The sequence below is a fragment of the Notolepis coatsorum genome (genome assembly GCF_963971535.1).
Source record: "Notolepis coatsorum genome assembly, chromosome: 9".
NCBI classification, from domain to species: domain Eukaryota; kingdom Metazoa; phylum Chordata; class Actinopteri; order Aulopiformes; family Paralepididae; genus Notolepis; species Notolepis coatsorum.
The window spans coordinates 30,297,703-30,322,905 of NC_140173.1; the positions used below are offsets into that span (position 1 = coordinate 30,297,703).

General features: G+C 46.5%; 1 protein-coding gene across 1 annotated transcript; it reads left to right on the forward strand.

Moving 5' to 3' along the window:
* Positions 1 to 17,209: 17,209 nt before the first annotated feature.
* On the forward strand, positions 17,210 to 18,751 carry LOC311234567 (E3 ubiquitin-protein ligase TRIM39-like; the record flags this gene model as incomplete). Its single annotated transcript, XM_084321816.1, has 1 exon — positions 17,210 to 18,751. One exon carries the CDS (start codon positions 17,210 to 17,212, stop codon positions 18,749 to 18,751), a length of 1,542 nt encoding a protein of 513 aa, XP_084177942.1.
* Positions 18,752 to 25,203: the final 6,452 nt, after the last annotated feature.

The window sequence follows — 25,203 nt, forward strand, 5'->3', positions numbered from 1 at the left end:
CATTGTCACAGGGATCTTTAATCCTGCCACCCACCAAGAGAGGGAGTAATCTAAGGAAACACCAGTTTTGAACTGCATGCCCACTTAGTTTGTCACTGCTGGGAGAGAGGTCTGCTGGTTTGTCCCTACCATCGTTCCCTTCATATCGGAACTTGTTTTTGCACCGATTTAACTGCAGGTAAGTAAAATGATTCTCCTGGACTAAATGGCGAATATATAAAGGAAGGTCATAAGCCATGACTCCCTCAAATAAATCATGGCCTAGACATGGTGGGAGGCCAGGCTGGCAAACATGAAAATGAGAAAGCTGGTTGAAAGGAGAGTCAAACTTGATACCGCATACAGAGTCTGTGGCACTAGTTTCCAGGTCTTGCAAATTACTTGTGTATGATTGGACCGTTCTTGTGGCACCACACAACACTGGATTCTTCACAAAATCCTCTCTCTGTACCTGACAGTAGCGACAAAAATATTTAGATCGACTGAAGTTTTCTAAAAATCCCCCAATAGAATGGGATCCTAAGTTGTCTCCTGCAATGGCAACCAAAGAGCCCTTTAGTACAGTGCCATCAGATATGACTACATTCTTTGTAATTTTCATCATTGCCCAAGAGCAAAGGCACGGGATGAACATGGTTGAAAAACTCTTTAAAAGCAGACTTCCTCTTTGTATCTGTACTGAGTCTTCCCTTGTTAAAAAGTGTGAGTAGATCATCTCTGTTCACTTCATCAACCATGCTGCTTATAGTGGCCTGAGGGATTCCAAGTTTCTTCAATTTCTCACTCAGAACGTTAAGTGAATGAGACAGGCCAAGTTCATGAGCAATTTGAAAGTCCTCAATAATGGTTTGTATTTAAAAATGGTACCCATAGCCTCCCTGCTTGACACTCAGCATCAAGGGTTGGTTTGGGGGGAAGTCCTTGTGACATACTAGCGTCATGTCCAAGGGGTGTACTTGTACATCAAGCCGCCTCACACTACGGAAACAGGAGATAGGCTCCTGCCCCATGTGCCGTTACGGCTCGAGAACCATTGGTTCTCAAAGGCAACTTCTTCTTCTTCTCACCCAGTCCAATACTACCCCCCTGATCCCATATCTTTCAAATTTCCTGATTAATACATCATGATTAATAGTATCAAATGCTTTTTTTAGATCAATGAATACTCCAGCTACATGTTATTTTTTATCTATGGAATTTGTGATTTTTTCAATGAGTTCTATTAATGCTAGTGATGTTGACCGGTGTGTTCTGAATCCATACTGGCTATCGGTGAGTACATTATGTTTATCAATGAATTTATCTAATCTGTTGTTGACGAGTTTTTCTAATATTTTTGAAAACTGAGGAAGTAGAGAAACATGCCTATATAGTTTGTGAAGTGGTGTTTATCTCCAGTCTTGAACAGAGGTATGACTTTTGCTATTTTTATTTTATTCGGAAATCGACCAGTTTTGAATGATAAATTGCAGATGTGCGTGAGTGGTTTTGAAATCCCACTAATGACATTTTTTACTATTTTTATATCTATTTCATTACTGTCTGTAGATGTCTTGTTTTTACATTTATTAGTAGTTTCTATAATTAAATTTTCATCTACCGCTTCCAGAAACATTGAACTAGGATTTCTTTCAATATAATTGTCTTTTATGATTTCAGGAGTCACTGGATCTGGGATTTTCCCGCTAATTCTGGTCCAATATTTACAAAAAATGTATTAAAGTTGTTAACCACATCATCCATATTCCTAATAGTTTGATCATTTTCCATAAAATACTGAGGATAGTTTGTCTTGATCCATTCCTGATAATACCATTTAATATATTCCAAACACCTTTAATATTATATTTGTTGTTATCTAATATTCTACTATAATGATCCTTCTTACATCTTCTCATAATATTAGTTAACTTATTTTTATATTTCTTATATTTATTTTCTGCCTCTTTAGTTCTATGTTTGATAAATTCTCTATATAGTGTATTGTTCACAGTATGATGTCATAATAGCACATTCCAGAACATTAGAGATGTCACAGTATGATGTCATAATAGATCATTCTAGAACATTAGTGTCACCCACACTAAATACAAGTGTGGTGCCCTGTCCACACGAGCGCTGGATTTAATATAACCATGATTGTATGTGTGCAGTTGCACTGTTCGGCCACACACAACCGGGGATTTGCTACACTGCAACCGCGGTCTTGAAAACCGGAGCCCAGGGTGAAGTTTTGCGGTTTTGCAGTTGCGTGCGGGCATAGCAACCGAGGTTATTCCCCAATGTTTACAGCAGAGCTGTCGCAATTATTTCCCATGTTCACGGCAGACTGTCAAACAATAGCAAGTTAGCAACCGAGCGCGGGGTAGAGAGATTAGAGCAGAGCCAGCTACACCAGTTTACAGCAGAGCTGTCCCAAGTAGCGGTATATATGAAAATGATTGTGACAAACTTTTGTTCGAAACGTATCGTCTGTGTTGAAGAGTGTTGTGATCGAGGTTTGATGCTGGTAATAACAACACCAGCTCACAAGCCACGGCAATGGGGGGGGGGGGGGGTCGGCTGCTGATGGAGGCGCAGTGTTCAGGGTAACAGAGCATGAGGTGAGGCGGACCTTTAAAAAAGTGAATATCAGGAAGGCAGCAGGTCCGGACGGCATCCCCGGCCGCGTCCTAAAAGTCTGTGCCGACCAACTGGCCCCAGTATTCACTGACATATTTAACCTGTCCTTAGAACAGGCTGTCATCCCCACCTGCCTGAAGAAGTCCACTATTATCCCTGTACCCAAAAAATCCAAGCCTGCTTGCCTCAACGACTACCGCCCTGTAGCTCTCACCTCCATAGCCATGAAGTGCTTTGAGAAGCTAGTAAAGGGCTACATCTGCTTCTCCCTCCCCATCAACATGGACCCCCTGCAATTTGCATACCGCCCCAACAGGTCCACGGAGGACGCCATAGCCCATGTGCTGCACACAGCAGCATCACACCTGGACAAGAGGCAGGGGAACTATGTGAGAATGCTATTCATCGACTACAGCTCGGCATTCAATACCATAGTCCCCTCCATACTCATAGCCAAGCTCAGGGACCTGGGCTTGAACTATGACCTCTGCCAGTGGGTCTTGGACTTCCTGACGGGCAGACCCCAGGTGGTGAGAGCAGGCAACTGCACCTCCTCATCCATCACCCTCAACATAGGGCCCCCCCAGGGCTGTGTTCTGAGTCCCCTCCTCTACTCCCTGTACACACACGACTGTGTGGCTCAGCGGAGTAGCAATACAATCATCAAATTTGCTGACGACACAGTGGTGGTGGGCCTGATCTCTGCCAACGACGAGAGGGCCTACCTGGAACAGCCTCTCCCTGAACGTCAGCAAAACAAAGGAGATGATTGTGGACTTCAGGAGGTCGGGGGTCAAGGACTACAGCCCCCTCAGCATCGACGGGGCACCGGTTGAGAGAGTCAACAGCTTTAAGTACCTCGGAGCCTACATATCCGAGGACTTGACATGGACCACACACATTGACAGTGTTGTGAAGAAGGCACGACAACGCCTCTACTTCCTCAGGCGCCTAAGGAAGTTCCAAGTCAGTCAGAAGATCCTTAAGAACTTCTACTCATGTACAATAGAGAGCATCTTGACCGGCAACATCACCTCCTGGTTTGGGAATAGCACTGCACAAGACCGAAGCAGACTACAAAGAGTGACACGTTCAGCCGAACGCACAATTGGAGGGGGGCTCCCCTCTCTTAGCAAGGGCAAGGCTAAGAGAATCATTAAAGACTCCAGTCACCCGAACAACTGCCTCTTTGAACTGCTGCGGTCAGGCAAGCGATACCGGAGTCTCAAGGCGAGCACAGAAAGACTCAGAAGAAGCTTCTATCCCCAGGCCATCAGGCTGCTAAACGAACAATGAATGAACACTACACAACAACAACCACCAAACGCACATAGCACACACATCCACACGCACACACTCACTTAAGCAAACACACTGTAGCACCCACTCCACACACTTTATAGCACACACCCACTTTAAACAAACACACTGTAGCACCCACTCCCCACACTTTATATGTATTGATGAAGGATTGCACTACAACTCGTACACCTTACTGTAAATTGTACCTAAATTGTACCTCATCCCATTTCTGCTTTGCACTAGATAGTACTGTACATTAGTACACTGCATAGTATTGTATATTATATGGTAACTCAGAACATTGTACATATGTCTATACCGAACACTGTGACCTCTTTTTCTTCTTCTAAATTACACGTATACTATGTTTGATACTATCTTGTCTAGCACAGTCTCTGGAGCGTAACAGTAAGAAGCATTTTGTATGAAAGTATTCTGTACTTCTGTATGACAACTATTAAAGAAACTTGAAACTTGACTGATGTCTGTTGTCGCATTCCTGAGCTGATGCTCAGAGTAAACATGTAGCTGCGGCTAAACTAAACTCATGTGTTGTCAAGTTATTGTTATAAGGAACCCAGTCCAGACTGCATCCCCTTAACAATTGTTTGTATTGAGCCGTATTGTTAGGGTTTGAAACAGACCTCAAACGCACGGCACAGACAGGTAGTTCAGAGTTAGCCAAATACTAGGGCGTATTTATTTACAGAGTCAAAAAGGAGTCAAGTAACAATCTTGAAACAAAGGGAGACTGCCTTCAGCAGAGTTATCTGCGGCTCTGCAGATCCTCTTGGTGTTGGAGGTGGGGAAACGGTGTTGACGCCGAAGCGGCTCTGCAGATACTCCCAGCTTCAACTCGAGGTGGAAAGGAGAGAGAGAGAGATCAATAACAGTCCACATAACACAGAGGCAGTGCGGTCTCCTCCTCCCTTAGCTGAGTCCAGAACAAGCAAAATGATAATCTTCAGTGTCTCCTTTAACACACAACTTAGCTGAGTCAAGTGCAAGCAAAAATAGAACTCTTCAGTGTTCTTCAAAACACACAAAACAGAATGGTCCAAAAAGGGGTTTGGTTCCAACTCACCAAAGCGCAAAGCGTAAAGCGGGAAAACGAGGCGCAGCTCCAAACGGGGGGACAAGGCCTTCACCAGCGGCAATCCACAGATGTCCTGGAGGGAAAGTAGACGAGGCACAGCAACGGGGAACAACAGGCAGAAACCGAAGTATTCAAAACGACCCGACATCGATTGAAGGGAAGTCCCAGTATAAGAAGCCTCTGGGGCGCTAATCAAAAACTATGACAGGTGCGTGCTGGAATTGATACTTGCTCCAAAAGCGTGTGGCGGGGAATGCACCAATCAACACAGTACCTTAAAGGAGCGGAGCGTGTGGCGGGGAATGCACCAATCAACACAGTACCTTAAAGGAGCGGAGCGTGTGGCGGGGAATGAACCAATCCTCACAGTACCCCCCCCTCCACGGGAGCCACCCGGCGACCAGCCCGACCCGGCTCGTTCGGGTGGGCACGATGGAAGTCGGTGATCAGGCCGGGGTCCATGATGAGCTGGCGGGAGACCCAGCTCCGTTCCTCCGGGCCGTATCCCTCCCAGTCCACCAGGTACTGGAACCCCTGACCCCGCCGTCGAACGCCCATCAACCGGCGGACCTGCCACTGGGGGTGTCCATCCACCATCTCGGGAGGAGGCGGGTCCGGAGCAGGAGGCATCAGGGGACTGAGAGAGATAGGCTTAACCCGGGACACATGGAAAACGGGGTGAATGCGCATGGACGCAGGAAGCTTAAGACTCACCGCCGCCGGACTGAGCACCTTCAGAACCTCAAAAGGACCGACGAACCGGGGGTTGAGCTTCTTGGCCGAGGACCGAAGCGGAAGGTCCTTTGCGGACAGCCACGCCCTCTGCCCAGGGTGGTACGTCGGCGCAGGGACCCGGCGACGGTCGGCCCCACGACTGGCGCGCTCCGATGACCGGAGCAGCGCAGTCCTGGCGATCTCCCAGACCCGACGGCACCGGTCGAGATGCTCCTGTACGGAGGGAACTGCCACTTCCGACTCCTGTGCAGGGAAAAGAGGGGGTTGGTAGCCCAGGGATACTTCAAAAGGTGAGAGGCCGGTGGCGGAACTGACCATGGAGTTGATGGAGTACTCGACCCAGGGAAGGAAACGGCTCCAAGAAGCAGGCTTCTCGGCAGCCACACACCGAAGAGCAGACTCCACGCTCTGGTTCATCCTCTCCGTTTGTCCGTTAGTCTGGGGATGATAACCAGAGGAAAGACTGACCGTTGCCCCCAATCCCTTGCAGAAAGCCCGCCATACCTGGGAAGTGAACTGTTGCCCCCGGTCCGAGATGACGTCCTGGGGAAACCCATGGAGGCGGAACACGTGGCGTGTCAGGAGGTCCGCCGTCTCGGCCGCCGAGGGAAGCTTGGGAAGGGCCACGAGGTGAACCCCCTTGCTGAACCGATCCACTACGGTCAGTAGGCACGTGTTCCCCTGGGAAGAAGGAAGTCCTGTGACGAAGTCCAACGCCACATGGGACCAAGGGCGGCTCGGAATGGGAAGCGGCTGCAAAAGCCCGGAGGGCGCCTGGTGGGAGGCCTTGCTGCGGGCGCAGACCGTGCAGGCCAGTACGAACTCCTTGACGTCGTTCCTCATGGTGGGCCACCAGAATCGACGAGCCAGGAAGGAGAACGTGCGATGAACGCCTGGGTGGCAGGCGAACCGGCTGGTATGGCCCCACTGGAGGACCCGGGACCGGACTGAGTCGGGGACGAAGAGGCGATGAACCGGTACCTTGCCTGGAGCGCGATGGAAGCGTAGGGCACGCCTTACCACCCCCTCGATGCCCAAGGTGACCACTCCCACCACCCTGCCCTAGAGGATGGGAGTCGGGTCCTCAGTGGTTGGGGCCCCCTTGGAGTGTAACCGGGACAGGGAGTCGGCCTTCGTGTTGCGGGAACCAGGGCGAAACGTCAGCGAGAAGTCGAAACGACTGAGGAAGCTGGCCCATCTTGCCTGCCGGCCATTGAGGTGCTTGGAAGCACGGATATACGTCAAGTTCTTGTGGTCCGTCCAAATGGTGAATGGCTCCTCGGCCCCCTCTAGCCAATGACGCCACTCCTCCAAGGCAGCCACAACCGCCAGCTGCTCCCGATTGCCGATGTCGTAGTTCCTCTCGGCAGGGAGGAAACGACATGAGTAGAAGGCGCACGGATGTACCTTCTGGTCCGTTGCCGACCGCTGAGATAAGATAGCCCCAAGTCCGGTATCCGAGGCGTCCACCTCTACGATGAACTGTCTCTTGGGGTCTGGATGGAGCAAGACTGGGGCGGTAGTGAACCTCTTCTTGAGGGAGCGGAACGCAGCACCCGCCGCTGGGGACCAGTCGAACGGCAGGGCGGGAGAAGTTAGCCTGGTCAGTGGTTCCGCCACCTGGCTGTAGTTCCGGATGAATCTTCGGTAGAAGTTGGCGAACCAGAGGAAGCTCTGTAACTCCTTCCGAGAGGTGGGTTCCGGCCAATCCTCCACGGCCCGGATCTTGCGAGGGTCAGCCCGGGTCAAGCCTCTCTCCACGATGAAGCCCAGGTAATCGACGGAGTCGGAGTGAAAACGGCACTTCTCTGCTTTGACGAAGAGCCGATTGTGGAGGAGGCGCTCCAGCACACGTCGGACATGCTGGATGTGTTCCTCGAGGGTCTTAGAGAAGATGAGGATGTCATCTAGGTATACCACCACAAACTCCTCCAGCATGTCACGAATGACGTCGTTCATGAGCGCCTGGAATACCGCCGGAGCGTTGGTGAGGCCGAACGGCATTACCAGGTACTCGTAGTGGCCCCTGGGAGTCTTGAAGGCGGTCTTCCACTCATCGCCCTCTCGGATACGGACCAGGTGGTAGGCACTCCGGAGGTCCAGCTTGGTAAAGACGGTAGCCTGGGTGAGAGGTTCGAAGGTGGAGTTCATGAGAGGAAGAGGGTACTTGTTCTTAATGGTGATCTCGTTGAGCTGGCGATAGTCGATGCAGGGTCGAAGGTCTCCGTCCTTCTTCCCAACAAAGAAGAAACCGGCCGCCACAGGGGAGGAGGAAGGCCGAATGAGACCTGCTTCCAAGGACTCAGAGATATAACGATCCATCGCTGCCTTCTCAGGGACGGTCAGACTGTAGAGGCAGCTGCCGGGAAGGGGAGCCCCTGAGCGAAGGTCGATGGCACAGTCATAAGGCCGGTGAGGCGGAAGGGCCTGAGCCCGGGACTTACTGAAAACCTCCTCGAGGTCGTGGTACTCGGGGGGTATCGTCGAGAGGTCCGGAGGCGGCTCACAAAGAGGGCTCCGGGGCGAGGGACAGGACGCCGCCTGAAGACACTGGGCATGACAGGCGGAGCTCCACCCTCTGATGGTACCGGAGGACCAGGCGATGTGGGGCTCATGCAGCGCGAGCCAAGGCCTGCCCAGGACTACAGGGACAAGAGGAGAGCTGGTGATGAAAAACTGGAGTCTCTCAACGTGGTTACCAGCAATGGTGAGAAGGACTGGAACGGTGCGTTGAGTGATGTCAGCCAGGCGGTGTTGGTCCAACGCGAACACCTCCAAGGGTCTCACGAGGTCCTCTAGCGGAATGTTGGCCTGGGTAGCAAACTCGAAATCCAGGAAGCTCTCGTCAGCACCTGAGTCGATGAGTGCCTCCACCGTCGCCCGTTGGTCCGCCCAGGTCAGGGTGACGCTCATCAGACGACTAGGTGGTGCACGGTTCTGGGAACGAGAAAAACGGCTCACCAGGATCTCCCGGGGTCCCGGCGAGCCTGGTCTTTTGGCCGGGTGGGGCAGTTGGAGATACGGTGCCCATCCCGGCCGCAGTAGAGGCAAAGGCCGGACCTGAACCTGGCCTCTCGTTCAGCCGGACTAAGGTGAGAGCGTCCCAGCTGCATGGGTTCCTCCTCGGGCACCGAACGGGAGGGGAAGGTGGAAGCAGGACGGGCCGCAGTACCGTCACGAGTGCGGGAGGTCTGGGTCACCTCTGGAGGTCCCAGTCGGGCTCTCTCACGCCTTCTCTCCCGGAGGCGTCCGTCGATGCGAATGGCGAGGCTGAATAGGTCCTCGAGGGACTCTGGTTCCTCACGGGTTGCGAGCTGGTCCCTTACAGCGTCGTTGAGCCCCCTCATGAAGGTGAGACGAAGCGCTTGGTCGTTCCACCCGCTCTCCGTTGCCGCCAGTCTGAACTCCAGCACGTAGTCGGTGACCCCGCTACTGCCCTGCCGGAAGGTGCCCAACCGAGCTCCTGGGTCCTGGCCATGGGCTGGGTGGTGGAAAACCCTGCAGAGCTCTGCCACGAAGTCTGGGTAGGAAAAACAGAAATCAGCCCCCATTGCCCAAGAGGCAGTAACCCACTGTGCTGCCCGGCCTGAGAGCAGGTTAGTCATGTACGCCACTCAAGCTCCCTCTGAAGTGAATCGGCTGGATTGATGACGAAAAACCAACTCACATTGCATGATGAATGTGGCACAATCCTCGAAGTTACCGTTGAACAACCGTGGTTCGGAGAGACGGGGCTCCCGAGGTGCGGGATCGGGAGGCGTGGGGCCTGCCACGGCTGCGGGTGGTGCTCTGGGCGAGACTCCTGAAGCAGGTGGGGTTACAAGCAGGGCATTAAATGCGTCACTCAGAGTTCGTAATTGGTGAAGAATATCAGCCTGCTGATTACCCTGGGCTGTCTGCAGGGTAGCCAGAGAGCCAAGGGACTCCTGAATAGGAAGGACCTGGGCTCGGAGCTCCTGTACAGCAGCCGCACCTAGCTGTAGGCTGTGGTCGTTGGTTAATTCAATTTGGACCGCCAACGCGGTTCTGACTCTGTCTGTGTCGGCTGAGGTCGACATGGTCAGGTCGTAATGTTAGGGTTTGAAACCGACCTCAAACGCACGGCACAGACAGGTAGTTCAGAGTTAGCCAAACACTAGGGTGTATTTATTTACAGAGTCAAAAAGGAGTCAAGTAACAATCTTGAAACAAAGGGAGACTGCCTTCAGCAGAGTTATCTGCGGCTCTGCAGATCCTCTTGGTGTTGGAGGTGGGGAAACGGTGTTGACGCCGAAGCGGCTCTGCAGATACTCCCAGCTTCAACTCGAGGTGGAAAGGAGAGAGAGAGAGAGATCAATAACAGTCCACATAACACAGAGGCAGTGCGGTCTCCTCCTCCCTTAGCTGAGTCCAGAACAAGCAAAATGATAATCTTCAGTGTCTCCTTTAACACACAACATAGCTGAGTCAAGTGCAAGCAAAAATAGAACTCTTCAGTGTTCTTCAAAACACACAAAACAGAATGGTCCAAAAAGGGGTTTGGTTCCAACTCACCAAAGCGCAAAGCGTAAAGCGGGAAAACGAGGCGCAGCTCCAAACGGGGGGACAAGGCCTTCACCAGCGGCAATCCACAGATGTCCTGGAGGGAAAGTAGACGAGGCACAGCAACGGGGAACAACAGGTAGAAACAGAAGTATTCAAAACGACCCGACATCGATTGAAGGGAAGTCCCAGTATAAGAAGCCTCTGGGGCGCTAATCAAAAACTATGACAGGTGCGTGCTGGAATTGATACTTGCTCCAAAGCGTGTGGCGGGGAATGCACCAATCAACACAGTACCTTAAAGGAGCGGAGCGTGTGGCGGGGAATGCACCAATCAACACAGTACCTTAAAGGAGCGGAGCGTGTGGCGGGGAATGAACCAATCCTCACACGTATTGTACCCATTCTGCAATGTGTTAAATAACGTTTGCATCCATTCATAGCGGTAACGTTACCACATTACGTTAGCATTTAAGCTATATACTATACATAGATATAGCCATTCACATTAGCATGTAGCTAACAACACCGGCGGTCTTTTGTGAGACTAAACTATCCAATCTTGGTGGTAAATTGTGTTGCTGATGGTTTTGTTTCATCAACAAATGAGAGGCAGAACACACAGTGAATGTATCCGTTTGTTTATTGCACTTTTATTGCAGTTTCTTTCTTTGCTGAAAATATGTTCCGTTGGCAAAATGATGGCTATGGTGTTTCTAAACAGGAAGTTTAGTGAGCGTTCAACCTTTTCTGATTGGTTGAAATGGCCTTCATGTCTGAACAACATCGCCGCCTACTGTTTTGGCATTGTACTACATGTATCGGTTGCTGGTTTTTCCAGCCGCCGTGGGTACGCAATTATATGCGGTTGTTCACCTGTGTGGACAGAGGTTTATTTTTTTCAAACTTCGGTTACATTAAATCCAGCGCTCGTGTGGACAAGGCCTCAGTCAACTCTACGACAAGCGTTTCAAAAGATACAAAAAGGGGGCGCAGCCTAAGGATCTATTAGACCACTGCAACACTTCCGGGATTCTGAAATCAGGGAGGAGATTGCAGGGGGGGGCAAATGAATGAATGTGGATGAGAGCCTTGACATTAAGTGATTGCAGATACGGCTGTGGGGGTGCTAGAGACATGATCGAATAGACTTGTATGCGCCTGAATCTCCTGAACACGGCGCGAGACATTCCTAATCGATCAGAACTAAATTGGCAGCGAAAAAGACCGTTTTTAAGCATCGATTCCCCATGCACATGCGCAGATTGGCCACGGAGTGTGACGCAACGCACATCCACCCTGGAATGTTCCATTAGAGGGGGTGTTGTGTTGTGAGAATGTGAGCGGCAATCGGAGCATCAACTACTAACAACAGAACAACAATGAATGAATGTTGGCCGAACAATGGCTGCTTGTTGTTCTGTTGTTAGTAGTTGACGCTCCGATTGCCGCTCACATTCTCACAACACAACACCCCCTATAATGGAACATTCCAGGGTGGATGTGCGTTGCATCACACTCCGTGGCCAATCTGCGCATGTGCATGGGGAATCGATGCTTAAAAACGGTATTTTTCGCTGCCAATTTAGTTCTGATCGATTAGGAATGTCTCCCCCCCCCCCCCGCAATCTCCTCCCCGATTTCAATGTAACGCGGAAGTGTAGTGGTCTATCCCCTGAAGGGGAGGAGCCGAACCATGGGGGCGTGGTCAACATAGACCAATGAAAGAGGATATCCCTACTGGTTATGATGTCATAATAGCACATTCTAGAACATTTGTGTTCTATATATATAGAACAATTCTAACAATTCTCTCAGAAGATCTCATTCTGAAGAAGAATCAGGACTGACACATAGACTGCTGCATTTCTCAAACAAGAGGCCTAAGGTGAGTGTCCACAACGGCTAGCTAGCTGTTCTACTTGAATACTGAATGTTAATATTGAATCAGACACTATTGAATATTGAATGTTAATATTGAATCAGACAATATTGAATACTGAATGAAAAAAGACTAATTTAATCAGATGAATCACTTTATTTGAGGATATTAAAAAAAGTATATTTTTATTTTATGTTATTTTAAATTTTAAATTTTAAATTAAAAATGAAGGTTCGAACGTCCGTTTAATCAGATTAATCACTTTATTCAAATTGAAGATTTAGTTTGAGGATAAAAAAAAAATATATATATATAATTATTATTATTTTTTTTTTAATTATTCTTTTTTTTATTAAAAACGAAGGTTCGAAACGTCCGTTCGAAAAACCCTGACGAAGTTTGAATCCCAAAAACAGGCTTCGGGGACAGGCTTACCAAACATTATTATTTATATTATTCAAATGGCACTCAAACATGTTCCGTTCTGATGTCACAGTATGATGTCATAATAGGACATTCTAGAACATTTGTATCTATTCAACAATTCTCTCAGAAGATCTCATTGTGCATCTTGAAACTCCTGTTCAGACAGATAGACTAAACAACACATAGACTGAAGCCATTTCTCAAACAAGATGCCTAAGGTGAGTGTCCACAACGGCTAGCTAGCTGTCCGCGCTGGGAAATAGTGAAAGTGTGGGTGATGCCTGTGCACCGCCGGCCAACGGCAGAGGGTCTATGAATTGTTGAATAGATACACAAATGTTCTAGAATGTACTATTATGACATCATACTGTGACATCACAAATGTTCTAGAATGTTCTATTATGACATCATACTGTGACATCACAAATGTTCTAGATTGTTCTATTATGACATCATACTGTGACATCACAAATGGTCTATTATGACATCATACTGTGACATCACAAATGTTCTAGAATGTTCTATTATGACATACTGTGACATCACAAATGTTCTAGAATGGTCTATTATGACATCATACTGTGACATCACAAATGTTCTAGAATGTTCTGCCATTCATTCCTTATGACCAACATTTCCCGTTTAAAGTCGATTTGTAGCCAAACGGTGCAGTGAAAAAGTTATAGCAACTCGAGTTGGACCAAGCCGGTAGTTTTTTTTTTTTTTTTTGTATCCACTTTTTCTCCCATCCCAATTTCGCCTCGCCAATTCTCCCTTCAATTCTCCCCTCCCCTGTCTCGAACGTGGCCAGACCATGCCTCCCACTGGTCGGCTGCAGTGATGACGAAGCCTTGCATCACGTGTCCCCTCCGGTACACGAGGAGGCAGCCGTCGCATTTTTTCACCTGTACAGCGCGATCTCTCAGTGGCGAGGAGTAATGCGTGGGAGGCTCACGCTGCCCCGGTCACTTCCTGATTCTGCTGTACAGGCGCACCAACCGACCTGTAGGAGTCGCTGTCCACAACGTCCGATCCCCACCGGCTTTCCCACCCCCTAATACTGGCAATTATATTAGTATGAACGACCAGCCAAGCCGGAAGCAACGCAGAGAGCTGGGCTCGAACCCAGCATCTCCTGCGTTAGTGGCGAGCGCCTTGCCCACTGCGCCACTTAGCTGCCCTCAAGCCGGTCGTTTTGATACCTTACACTTGTGTGTGGTGTGAAAGCTCTGGCAGGAGTTACTGGACAAAAATCGGCAGAATAAATAATAAATAAATAAAAATAAATAGATTACAATAGTGTGGGTGGTCACCTCACTGTAATCAATGTGGACGGCCACCTCTTTCTCAGTAAGGCTCTCCTTGAGTGACTTCAGCCTCTGGAACTGGTGCTGGATGTTATACACATGAATGGCCAGTATATTTACATGGTCCTGAGTGAGGTCAACAAGTTTGTCAATAGATGTGTGTGTCTTCTCCAGTGCTGTGTTTTTGACATTCGTCTCCTCCAGTGCACCATCTTTTCCCTTTTTTGTGATTTTACCTGTCCGGGTAACCCACTGGTCCCAGGAAATTATGTTTCCCTTGGTTGATGGATCAATAGTTGTAGGGAAGGTTTTGCCTTGGCATTGAATGCACCTTCTGTACATGCATTCCATATCACTTGAGCTGCAGACACAGGACTCAACTATTTCAGTTGTGGATGGTGTGGCAACAATCCCAAGCTGGTGAAGCTTCTTGATTTTGAATTGGAAATTCTCGTGGATTTTGCAGGCACAGGTTTCTCTTTGGGAAATGTTGGGTCTCACGGTCCAAAAGGGCTTCAGTCTGCAGAACTGAGCCCTTGAGAGTTTGTAGCAAGGATGCTGACTGAAAAATGTAACATGTAGTCTAGTCTCTCCATAGTGTCAGTCAGTGCCCTCTTCCTGAACACTTGTCCTTTCTTGCGGACTTCCCCTGTTTTGCCATTGATGACGGTTGAGTTGTCATCCTGGTGCAAGAAACGACTCACAACATGTCCCATCAATCGTCTCTGGCTGTTGTTGGGCAGGGTCTTGGGCTCTCTCCGGTGGGTGGCTCTCTTCTCAATGGTGCCTATCAAAGGTGCTGGTCCTTTTTTGTTTTTTCTTGTAGCCTTCTAAGCTGCTTCGTTAGGTTAGAGTATTTTCGGGACTGGATTTCCAGTTGATCTTTTGTCGCCCTCAGTTTTGACCTTAGTGAGGTTATGGTTGCCTTCCTTTTTCTTCCTGCTTTGGGGGTGGAGGTCTGCTCTGGTGTTGGGCAGTTCAAAGGTGGCTCGGGAGGGCTTGGTACTACCTGGACATCCTGCATCCTCCTTTTTCTTCTTGCTTTGGGGGTGGACGTCTGCTCTGGTGTTGGGCAGTTTGATGGCAGTTCTGGGGGGCTTGGTGGTACCGGTAGGCCTCCATCTTGCTCCGGTACCTGTGCGGCATCTGGCTCATTGATGGAGGGAGGGGTCAAATCCAAGATGGCATTCAGTGTTTTCTTTTTAGCATAATGCCTGTTTGAATTTTCTCTCCATTGTTTTTGTTTCCTTTCATATTGTTTGGAGGTAAGATCTTCCATTTTCTTGATCTTACCATTTTCCTTTCGTTTTTGATATCTAGAAATGGAAAGGAAGCATACCATAAAATTAGGAAAAACATATATGGACAGACCCTACACTAGTGTGTGTGCATATGTGTGTCCTACAGTAGGGTTCTCCCTGTGTGTGTGTGTGTGTGTGTGTGTGTGTGTGTGTGTGTGTGTGTGTGTGTGTGTGTGTGTGTGTGTGTGTGTGTGTGTGTGTGTGTGTGTGTGTGTGTGTGTGTGTGCGTGCGTGCGTGCGTGCGTGCGTGCGTGCGTGCGTGCGTGCGTGCGTGCGTGCGTGCGTGCGTGCGTGCGTGCGTGCGTGCGTGCGTGCGTGCGTGCGTGCGTGCGTGCGTGCGTGCGTGCGTGCGTGCGTGCGTGCGTGCGTGCGTGCGTGCGTGCGTGCGTGCGTGCGTGCGTGCGTGCGTGCCTGTGTGTGTCCCCTACAGTATGGACTGAATGGCTTACAAAGTGGCAGTGTGTACACATCCTCTAGTAAGGGCCAGAAAGCTGGACATCCTATTAACTAAATGGCTTGTATGAGGTTTCCTATAAACTAGCATGTTTGCTAATGACTGTACCATTTCCAACCCCCCTAACCTCTCTCTCTCCTTCCTTCTGTACTCGTCCAGCAGGTCAGGGTTGTTGTAAACCTTTTCTCTGAATTTTGCTAGCCTAGCCTTTGCTAACGCTTTCTTTTTCTCAGTGGCTGACTGCAATGAAACAGGAAAGTTAGTAAATTACATCAAAATGAACTGTTGATGATACACATTTTATTATTACTATGTAATTACAACCTTATGAACACTTAATGTTGAAGTGTTACCAACTATTACTATTTAATGACAAAGTTATGTGATGTGTTACCAGAACAACATGCGCCTGGTATATGAATAACTTCCACCGAGGACAAAGACATCCAATATTAAGCCACGTCATCCATTTATGAATGAATAGATCATGTGTTTTCCTGTATGTGTTCCATATAGACCCTACACCTATTGAAATCCCTCATTTTTGTTCATACGGTTTATCCCTAAACAATCAATCCATGCCAAAGCTAGATATGTAAAAGGTGAAAGACTCTCACAGCCATGCTGGTTTGGCTAAATGACATCCAGCCGTTTTCGTTTGAAACTACTTTTAGTCAGAAAGCGTCATGGTTTCTCCATAGAGCCCCATTATACTTTTAGTCAGGGGAGTGTCATGGTTTCTTCATAGAGCCCCATTATACTTTTAGTCAGGGGAGTGTCATGGTCTACATCCTCTTAGCAATTATTTTGTATTGTACCGATTCTGCAATCTGTTAATACAGTTTCCACTACAATGAGAGGTATTTATTGTAGTCACTGTCCTCACAAGTGCCTCTCTCTTCTAGTGTATTGTGCTCATAGATGATGATTTCCATGATGTTTTCACGATGCTGATCCATGCACGGATTCAATAACCACAAGTGTAAAAGTGAAATAGCTTGTTGTGATTATACGATTAAAAGGCTGCATTCAGTTGAAGGATTTACTTTAATGTTTAATCCAGTAAGAATAGTACTAGGCTATATATCATACATATGTGCAAGTAGATTACATTAACAAAATGTATTGCCCTTTTGACATTGACGTAGCCTACATATTCATAATCATGAAAGTTTATTTGGAAGTATTTTTTATTCTGTACTTAGTTTGATTGTGGTCAGACAGTTCCCTCTGTGTGTAATACAGACAGTCTTTACACATTCACAAATAACACTTACAGAAAAGCTGATTGTGCATGTTTGTGCACTGTAATAAAAGACGTTTTGTTTAATGGAAAAATGAATTGAAGGTTATCATACCATCAAAATGTCATACCGGCACATGCCTAGCCACACCACCCATCTTGTGCAAGCGGGTTCCCTTCGAACCACCATGTTACCTTGTGCCCAAACAGCCAGCGCATGCCTTGCACTTCACTAAAATAGAGCCCTATGTGTTTGGACACAGTGAATGGTTGCTGGCAGCTATACTGTATTTATCATTTGTTTTTCTTTGTTCACAGTTATGGCCAGTTCCAGTCTCAGTCTGTCAGAGGATCAGTTCCAGTGTTCCATCTGTCTAGATGTGTTCACTGACCCGGTCACCACCCCCTGTGGACACAACTTCTGTAAGACCTGTATCACAGGCTACTGGGTTAGCAGTGACCGCTGCCTGTGTCCCATGTGTAAGAATGCCTTCGAGAGGCGACCGGATCTCAAAGTCAACACTTTAATCTGTGAAATGGCCGCTCAGGTTAATAAACTGGCTTCAGTTGAAGATGAAACCAAGCCTCCGGAGCGAAGTCATCTTGTTGAGTCTGGAGAGGTTCCTTGTGATGTTTGTACTGAGAAAGGGGTCAAGGCTCTGAAGTCCTGCCTGGTGTGTCTGGCCTCTTTCTGTGAGAGCCACCTGCAGCCTCACCAGATCCTGGCTTCCTTCAAGAGACACAACCTGATTGATCCTGTGGAGAACCTGGAGGACAGGGCCTGTACGAAGCACAAAAGGCCTCTGGAACTGTTCTGTAAGAACGACAAGATGTGCGTGTGTTTACTGTGCATTTTCTCTGACCACAAGACCCACACGACTGTACCCATTGAGGACGAGTGTGAAGAGAGGAAGGTAGAACTGGGAAACACAGAGTCACAAGTACAACACATGATCCGGGAGCGACAGCAGAGGGTTCAGAAGATCAGGAACTCTGTCGACCTTGGTGAGAGAAACACATCTGAAATCATTAAGGCAGCTGAAAAGACCCAGAAGGCTTTAGAGAAACAGGCTGAAGAAATCATCAAAGAGCTTGAGGAGGAGATCAACATGTTACTGAGCAGGAGCTCAGAGCTGAAGATACTCTCACACACCGAGGACCAACTCCACCTCCTTGAGAGCTCTGCATCCCTCTGCACCCTCCCCACAACCCAGACCTTGCCTGGAATGAAGCTCCAGTTTGACCGAGTCTCCATGGAGGCCGTGAGGAGAGCTGTGGAAAATATGCAGAAGATGTTAGAGGAGATGGGAGGGATCATAGTGAGACAGTATGCTGTGGACGTGTCTCTGGACCCGGACACTGCTCATCCTCAACTCCTTCTCTCTGAGGACCGCAGACAAGTGAGATGGGGAGATGGATTACAGGCTCTCTCCTGTAATCCCAAAAGATTTGAGAAACACTGCTGCATCCTGGGGAAGGAAGGGTTCGTCTCTGGGAGATTTTACTATGAGGTCGAGGTGCCGGGAAACGTCTGGTGGAGGATAGGCGTCGCCACAGAGTCCATTAACAGGAAGAACAGCATCCAGTTGAATCCTGACCGCGGGGTCTGGGCTGTGGGATTGCACAGTGGTGTGTATGAAGCTCATGCTGACCCTCCTGTCACCCTCTCCCTGACAGAGACGCTTCAGACACTAGGGGTGTTTGTGGATTATGAGGCCAGAGATGTCTCCTTTTACAACGCAGACACTGGAGCCAACATCTACAGGTTCAGTCGCTGCCCATTCTATGAGAAACTGTATCCGTTCTTCCTTACGGGAGACAGGAACCCGCTGACCCTCCGCCGAGTCAGTCAGACCGGCTGAAGCAGTGATTTGACAACAAGGCAGATGATTGGCGGTGGAGTGAGGGGAGTATGGTGTATGTTGGACTGTATGACCTGGACAATGAAAGACAGGGGAGGAAGCAGTAGGAGAGAAAGAGGAAGTGAAGATAGGGGGTGGTAACATAATAATAATAATAATAATTATTATTATTATGATTATTAATAATGTATGAATATGTGTATTATTATTAATAATCGTATCTATATTACTACTAATAATAACATCAACAATAGCATTAATAATAATAATAATACTGATATGATTATTAATTATACATTCGATTTGTGCTTTTCACAGTGCTCAAAGTCTTGTTGTATATTCACAACATGAATATCCATTAATTACAGCACAGTAGTGAGGTTGTTAACCAGAGGAAGGGAAAGATCACAGTGTGATAGAAAACATGGTCCTCATCTGAGCTCCCAAATTTAGCCAGTAGAGAATAAGTGTATACAGCCAGACAACCAGAAGCTATGGTCCAATATTCATTTAATTGCAGCGTGGGCCGAGATTGGAATAATGCATTGGTTACACACAGGACACTTCAAAACACAATACATGATTGTACAAAAGGATTTGATGCAGGAAAATCATAATAGCCCTCGTTGGCTTTTTACATCAAAAGACAGTATTGTACATACATTTTAGTCATGTTATGTTAATGAAATAAGACCATAGTTTTCTCTGTCACCACATGATAAACCTGGGCCTAAGATAGGCATCTTACTCTATTTATCACAAACAGTTATTATTCCATATAGTTTACTCACATAGGGACAAAGTAGAAACCATGGTCGGTGGTGGGTGATGGAGGACGCAGACTCAGACCCCCTGGGGTAACGGTGTGTGGCGGGTGTCCTGAGCTGGCCCGGCCTTCCTCACCAAAACCCACTGTTTTATACTTATAGATTTCATGACCTCACTTTTCTTAACCTAGTTCCACCAATCACCAGTATCTAAACACAGGCAGTCCTCATTTGGTGTCTCCTGGTCGTATGTGTCTGTAACAGCCATGGGTAGCCCCCTCCTTTTTGGCCAGAGGGGGGGTTGGACTGTGGCCTCCTTTGAATGAATCACTCATGTTAACATTCCTTCTATTTGGTTCTTCTGTAAGTTACTTTTCTAATAGGTTACTATACTCTTGTTTTATTATTCCAACATTGTTTTTCATTTCTAAACTAATATAATGCAATTATGTTTCCTGTGACCTCTAATCTTGGTTAGACAACTGTCTTTAGTGCTATATTGAGTCACCGTTTTTCTGTGGTGTGTGACTGAGTAAACAATGTCGTCATGAGAGGTGTCGCCTGGTGGTGTTCAACTGATGAGGTCTGGTGACTTCTGCCTTAATAGTGTTTGTGTTGATATAATATTAACCCAATATAGTCAGTGCGTCTTAGGTTAATACTATTCAATTCACAAGAGCCACCCCAAAAAACCCCATCTACCAAACTGGCACTTTGTAATCTATTATTGCAACCACATTCTTACAGAGGCATTTCCGCTGTTTGGTCCATTCTTGCTGTGCTCAACTGTCACATGTCTAGGTGTTCGGTTTCCTGGGGGGGTTTGGAATGGCTGCTTGTTCCATCACTCTGAGAGTCTCTGTGTGATGAACTATTTACCATCACTACAGATACTTTCAGTTTTCTGGGTTAATCTAACATTTTTGATTATGAAATCATGAAATTATGAAGTCAAGGTTACCACAGCTCCTCCCTTTGACATTTTACTAATGTCATTTTACAATTCTCTTGACTTAATTTCTATACATACTAGCCATACAATTTAACATAATAACAAAAATCATAAAAATTTGAATTTTTCTCAATTTTTCCCATTCTTCTTTGGTCCATCTTCAATTTTTGCCTTCTTGTCTTCTTCTTTTCTTTGTTCCCGCATTTCCCCTGACTATGGCCCCTCCCGGGAATCCTGGTGACCCATTCATCCAGATCCCTTTTTAAACTATTCTGCCTTAAATGAAACAGTGTTTACCACTGTCTCATCAGGCCTCGTTCTTCTGGGCACGTTGAATATGCTAAAAACAATTAAAACAATTTAATCTAAACATTACACATTTAAAGTATAATCAATCACATTTTCTTTAAAATTACCGTATCCGTTTACATGATCTGAGGGGAGACAAGATCCATTAGCATCACAATATTTTCATTTTACATTCATTCTCTGAAATAATCTCTTCTTTCTGCTAATTTTTTCTTTAAGATAGTACAATCACGTCTGCATTTTTAACTAATTGCTTCCCACCTATCCTCCCCCCTTTTATGACACATAACGGTCATAAACTTGTCACTTCTTGTTCCCTCAGCTCAGTTTCGGCAGAGGAAAGCAGAATTTCAACGAAAATTTTCTTTTATCCATTCTCCTCACCCTGGCCATCTCCTTACTTATGTGAATGCATCTATACCTGACCCTGCGTTGTGTAATCTATCCGCCCTTTGCCTGCGCATTTTACCAAATCAATGTGCACAAGACAAAGCCCATCAGTATCTATACAGTCTCGTCCCTGTCCCCGCAGTCCAACCACAACTCCCCAGAGAACCTTGTTTACACACTGTCAGCTCAGTCTTCAGACTGGCCCCGCCCCCCCCAGGCCAGGTCATCCCAGGTCCAGCCATTGATTACCTCATGACAACCCGTCGTCAGATGATTATAGCACGGAAGTTTCTCCAAACCACATCTGTTCAGTTTTTACAACCTGGCCCCACCCGCATGGGGTTTGTACAGGCAGGGGTCTCTGTGTACAAGAATTCTCTCACCTTCATTGGACTGCAGAGTAACAGGGAAAAATGAAATCCTACGTCACTGCTTCTAATGAAATGTATTCATGTCTCTCCCAGCGTTGCTCTGCCTTTCCCCTCCCTTTCCTGAGCTGTTGAAGACACAAGCACAGAGCAAATCTTTTTACACAATATGTCAACTCAATAAGGGAAGCCATCAATTCCATATGCAAATCGTGGTGGCACCACTCAACTGTCATTGATTTGATCCAATGCATCTCCTCTCCTGGCAGTCCTCTCCCCAGATCATTAACAAACATTTGGGAAGAAAAAGAGAAAAAAAAAATCAAACAATTAACCAAATATTCAAATATAACACATCCTCCGACCACATGCCTTGCAATTCCTACATGTGAGACTATCAACCACATGCCTTGCAATTTTTACATAAAAAAATCACCATTCATACCTAAAACAGCAAATTAAATGAAATAAAATAACAAACAGGTCTTCCAAAACCATCCATCTACCTTCATCATCAATTCTCACACACACCCTCAATTGGAACAGCATCCTGTCCCTGAGACTCGACACCTCTTAAGTCAGCACAATCACCCCTACTGGTTCCTATTCAAACACCTTTCAGTCCACACAACTACAGACCAAAACACTTAGAAAATAAATTTAAAAATGTACATTCACGCTTACTCATGCATACAAAAATCAAATTTAAATTAATATGACATAAAATAAACACTTTCATCCAATTCCTCATTGTCACAACCCATTCAATCCTGAACATCAGAGTTCTTAGAAAAGAAATAAAATCCCAAGCCAATCAACCCTCACAATTCAACATCATCCACACATCCTGAGCACAGGCTGTTACCTTAACCAAAACAAACTCTCATACTCTCATTTAAATGACATGAACTGAAATTAAAAAAAAATGACATCGCTCACTCCTTCACTCCTGCACCAAAATCCCTTTTATACATACTCAATAATCTCTCAATCACACAAAATAACCAACATTCTCTCTCATTCTCAGCCACACAGATCATTTCAACCTCATCCTTCATGCTATAAACATATACTTCCACCACTCTCGTTAATCATTTCACATTCTTGACAAACAAAGGTTAGTTTGCTTCTCCCTCTTAACTTTTCTGCTCTCAACCTTTGGCTAATCCAGTACACTCTTTCTCACCATACAGTCCTCACTGTTTCTCCTACTCCTCACATCAGGCTACACTCATTATCAGGCTAATACCATCTCGTCTCTATCCCTGCACTCAAAAAGGTCTAGCAGAACCTCTTCTTCAACCTGGACACCCCAGCCTGCTAGAACCGGTTATCTCCAGGTTATTCCTTCAATCAAACAGGCCGCCCTAATCAAATGTAAATAACCTCATCTGATTTGGCTCCTATTCAACAGTCTCCTACCCTCTTCTTAAATTAGCCGCTTTCTGTCTCAACCTCTCCCCCGTCGTAAAAATAGCTGTCATCACTTTACAACTGTCTTCTGCATCTTCACCTCTGACCTCTACTTCCCCTGCTTCTAACTGCCTAGCACCATTCCGTCTCCCTGTTTGCAGCTGTACAACTGTACACTCCTATCTTCACCTCTGTGACCTCTCTCCTGTTGCGTCCAGTCTCACTCCCTGCTTGGCCCCCCTCGGGCCGTTTACTGCTTAGTAAAGATAGCCTGGGTCACCCTTTATGAGTTCCCGTGACCTAAAATAAATCTCTTTACCCCATGACCCCCCTGAAATTCAACAAAAGGTTAGTCATTACACACACAAATCATTTATAATAACTGCTAAAACACAATCTTACATCAAAACAGCTACCAATATAGATATAACATTCTAACAGCATTTCAACTTAACATCAATGTATATCCTATACAAGCATTTTCATTTTATCAAGCTATATTCTAAACTCCAGTCAAACACAACATCATTATTCTAAGCTCACAATTGTACATGTCACACAGATTAAAACAATTACTTTTTTAACACAACATCATCTAAGTAATAAAATTACAACCTATCTACCCCCCTCGGTAAGGGCACACCCTTGTGTAAAACAACCTTGCTTCCCCCACAGACTTAATGTATATATTTTGTTCCCACTTTTAAATGATACATTTACCCAGAGTAGTTAAATTGTGTGTCTAACTTGGTCACAGGCAAACGAAATCATTCCCTTAATATAGACTCACTGCAATGTTTTGCAGTATAAACCCCAAATTGATTTCCTCCCCTAACGACTATCTCCCATAATCTACAACATCACACATGTACACACTTGTTTTGTGCAGTGCACACAGTATTTCCCTTCTCAATAAATAGCCACTGATAAGGTTAGTTTTGTGAAATTTTAACCTATTACCGGCAACGTCCATCAACTCATCATTATTACTCCCAAACTGTGTATCATGTATGCAATAAAAGTTATGATGTATTTAAAACGGGTGAACAATTCCATGTTTTCCACTGTACTATTTTTAATCTTTTACTCTCATTCCCCCCTGGTTAAAAATATACCCCTATGTATCAAAGACAACAACACAACCTACTACACTCCGACAACGTCCACAACCTATCCTCAACTTCCTCCCTTAAACCAACCACTGATAAGTCACCTATCTCTACCCCGCGTACACAAATACAATGCACAATATACAAATATAACCATAATACATAATATAGAATATCCCCTCACCCGTTATTCCTGTCCCCTGAGCGAATTACGAATTACGAATGCATTGATCCACGTTGTATCGCGCATGCGCAGTAGCGTCACCATAACGTTGCAACGACAACTAAAATCTGCCACGACATTCATAAAAATGGCACGACATCCTACCGCGTCCAATACTACTCCCAAAACACCATTTCTCATACTCTAATCATCCCATATGTCGCCCGCAAACTCACAAAACCGCCGCATGCAAGCTAATAGCCTAGCCAGCTCCACGCGAGGTTCCATGCGATCCCGGAAGCCCCAAGTTATGCCACGTTCAAGATCCGTACATCCATTCACTCCGCCCAGTACCAATCTAACAATAAACAACTTACACATGTCTAAATACCCACTTTAAAAGAACAAACTATTGTAAAAGAATTTAAAAACATTCTCATATACCAACGCCGTTACACAGATCAACATTAATCATTTCTCCTACCCGTCTCTCCGCCTGGTCGCACGCGCCGTGAACGCTACACACTCTCCATTCAACACCATGACGTCATCCACATGCGACTTCTTTCATTCACCATGACTAACCATGACGTCATCATCCTACGACTTCTGTCATTCACGTTACTCTTGTACACAATTTCTATCGCATCATATACAACCACTAAAACGACCCCAATCACTGCAACGAACGCATCGACTCGCCTTCTAACAACAATTTCTCTCACAGCGTTTCGCAAATGTCTTCACAACGGCGCTCTAACATCTCTAGAATACCGCATCTCCTCCGCCAAGCTAAACTAGTTAGCCTCAACCTTCCAATACGATTCGCTCCGGATTAGTATTGATCCGATTCACGTCACAACGTAGCAACCTTCGTCAAGCTTGCTACTGATCACATACAATTTACACAAATACACAAATACACAAATACAAACAAACCGAGACATCGATTACATGGCGCAACGCTATTAACCTTGGATT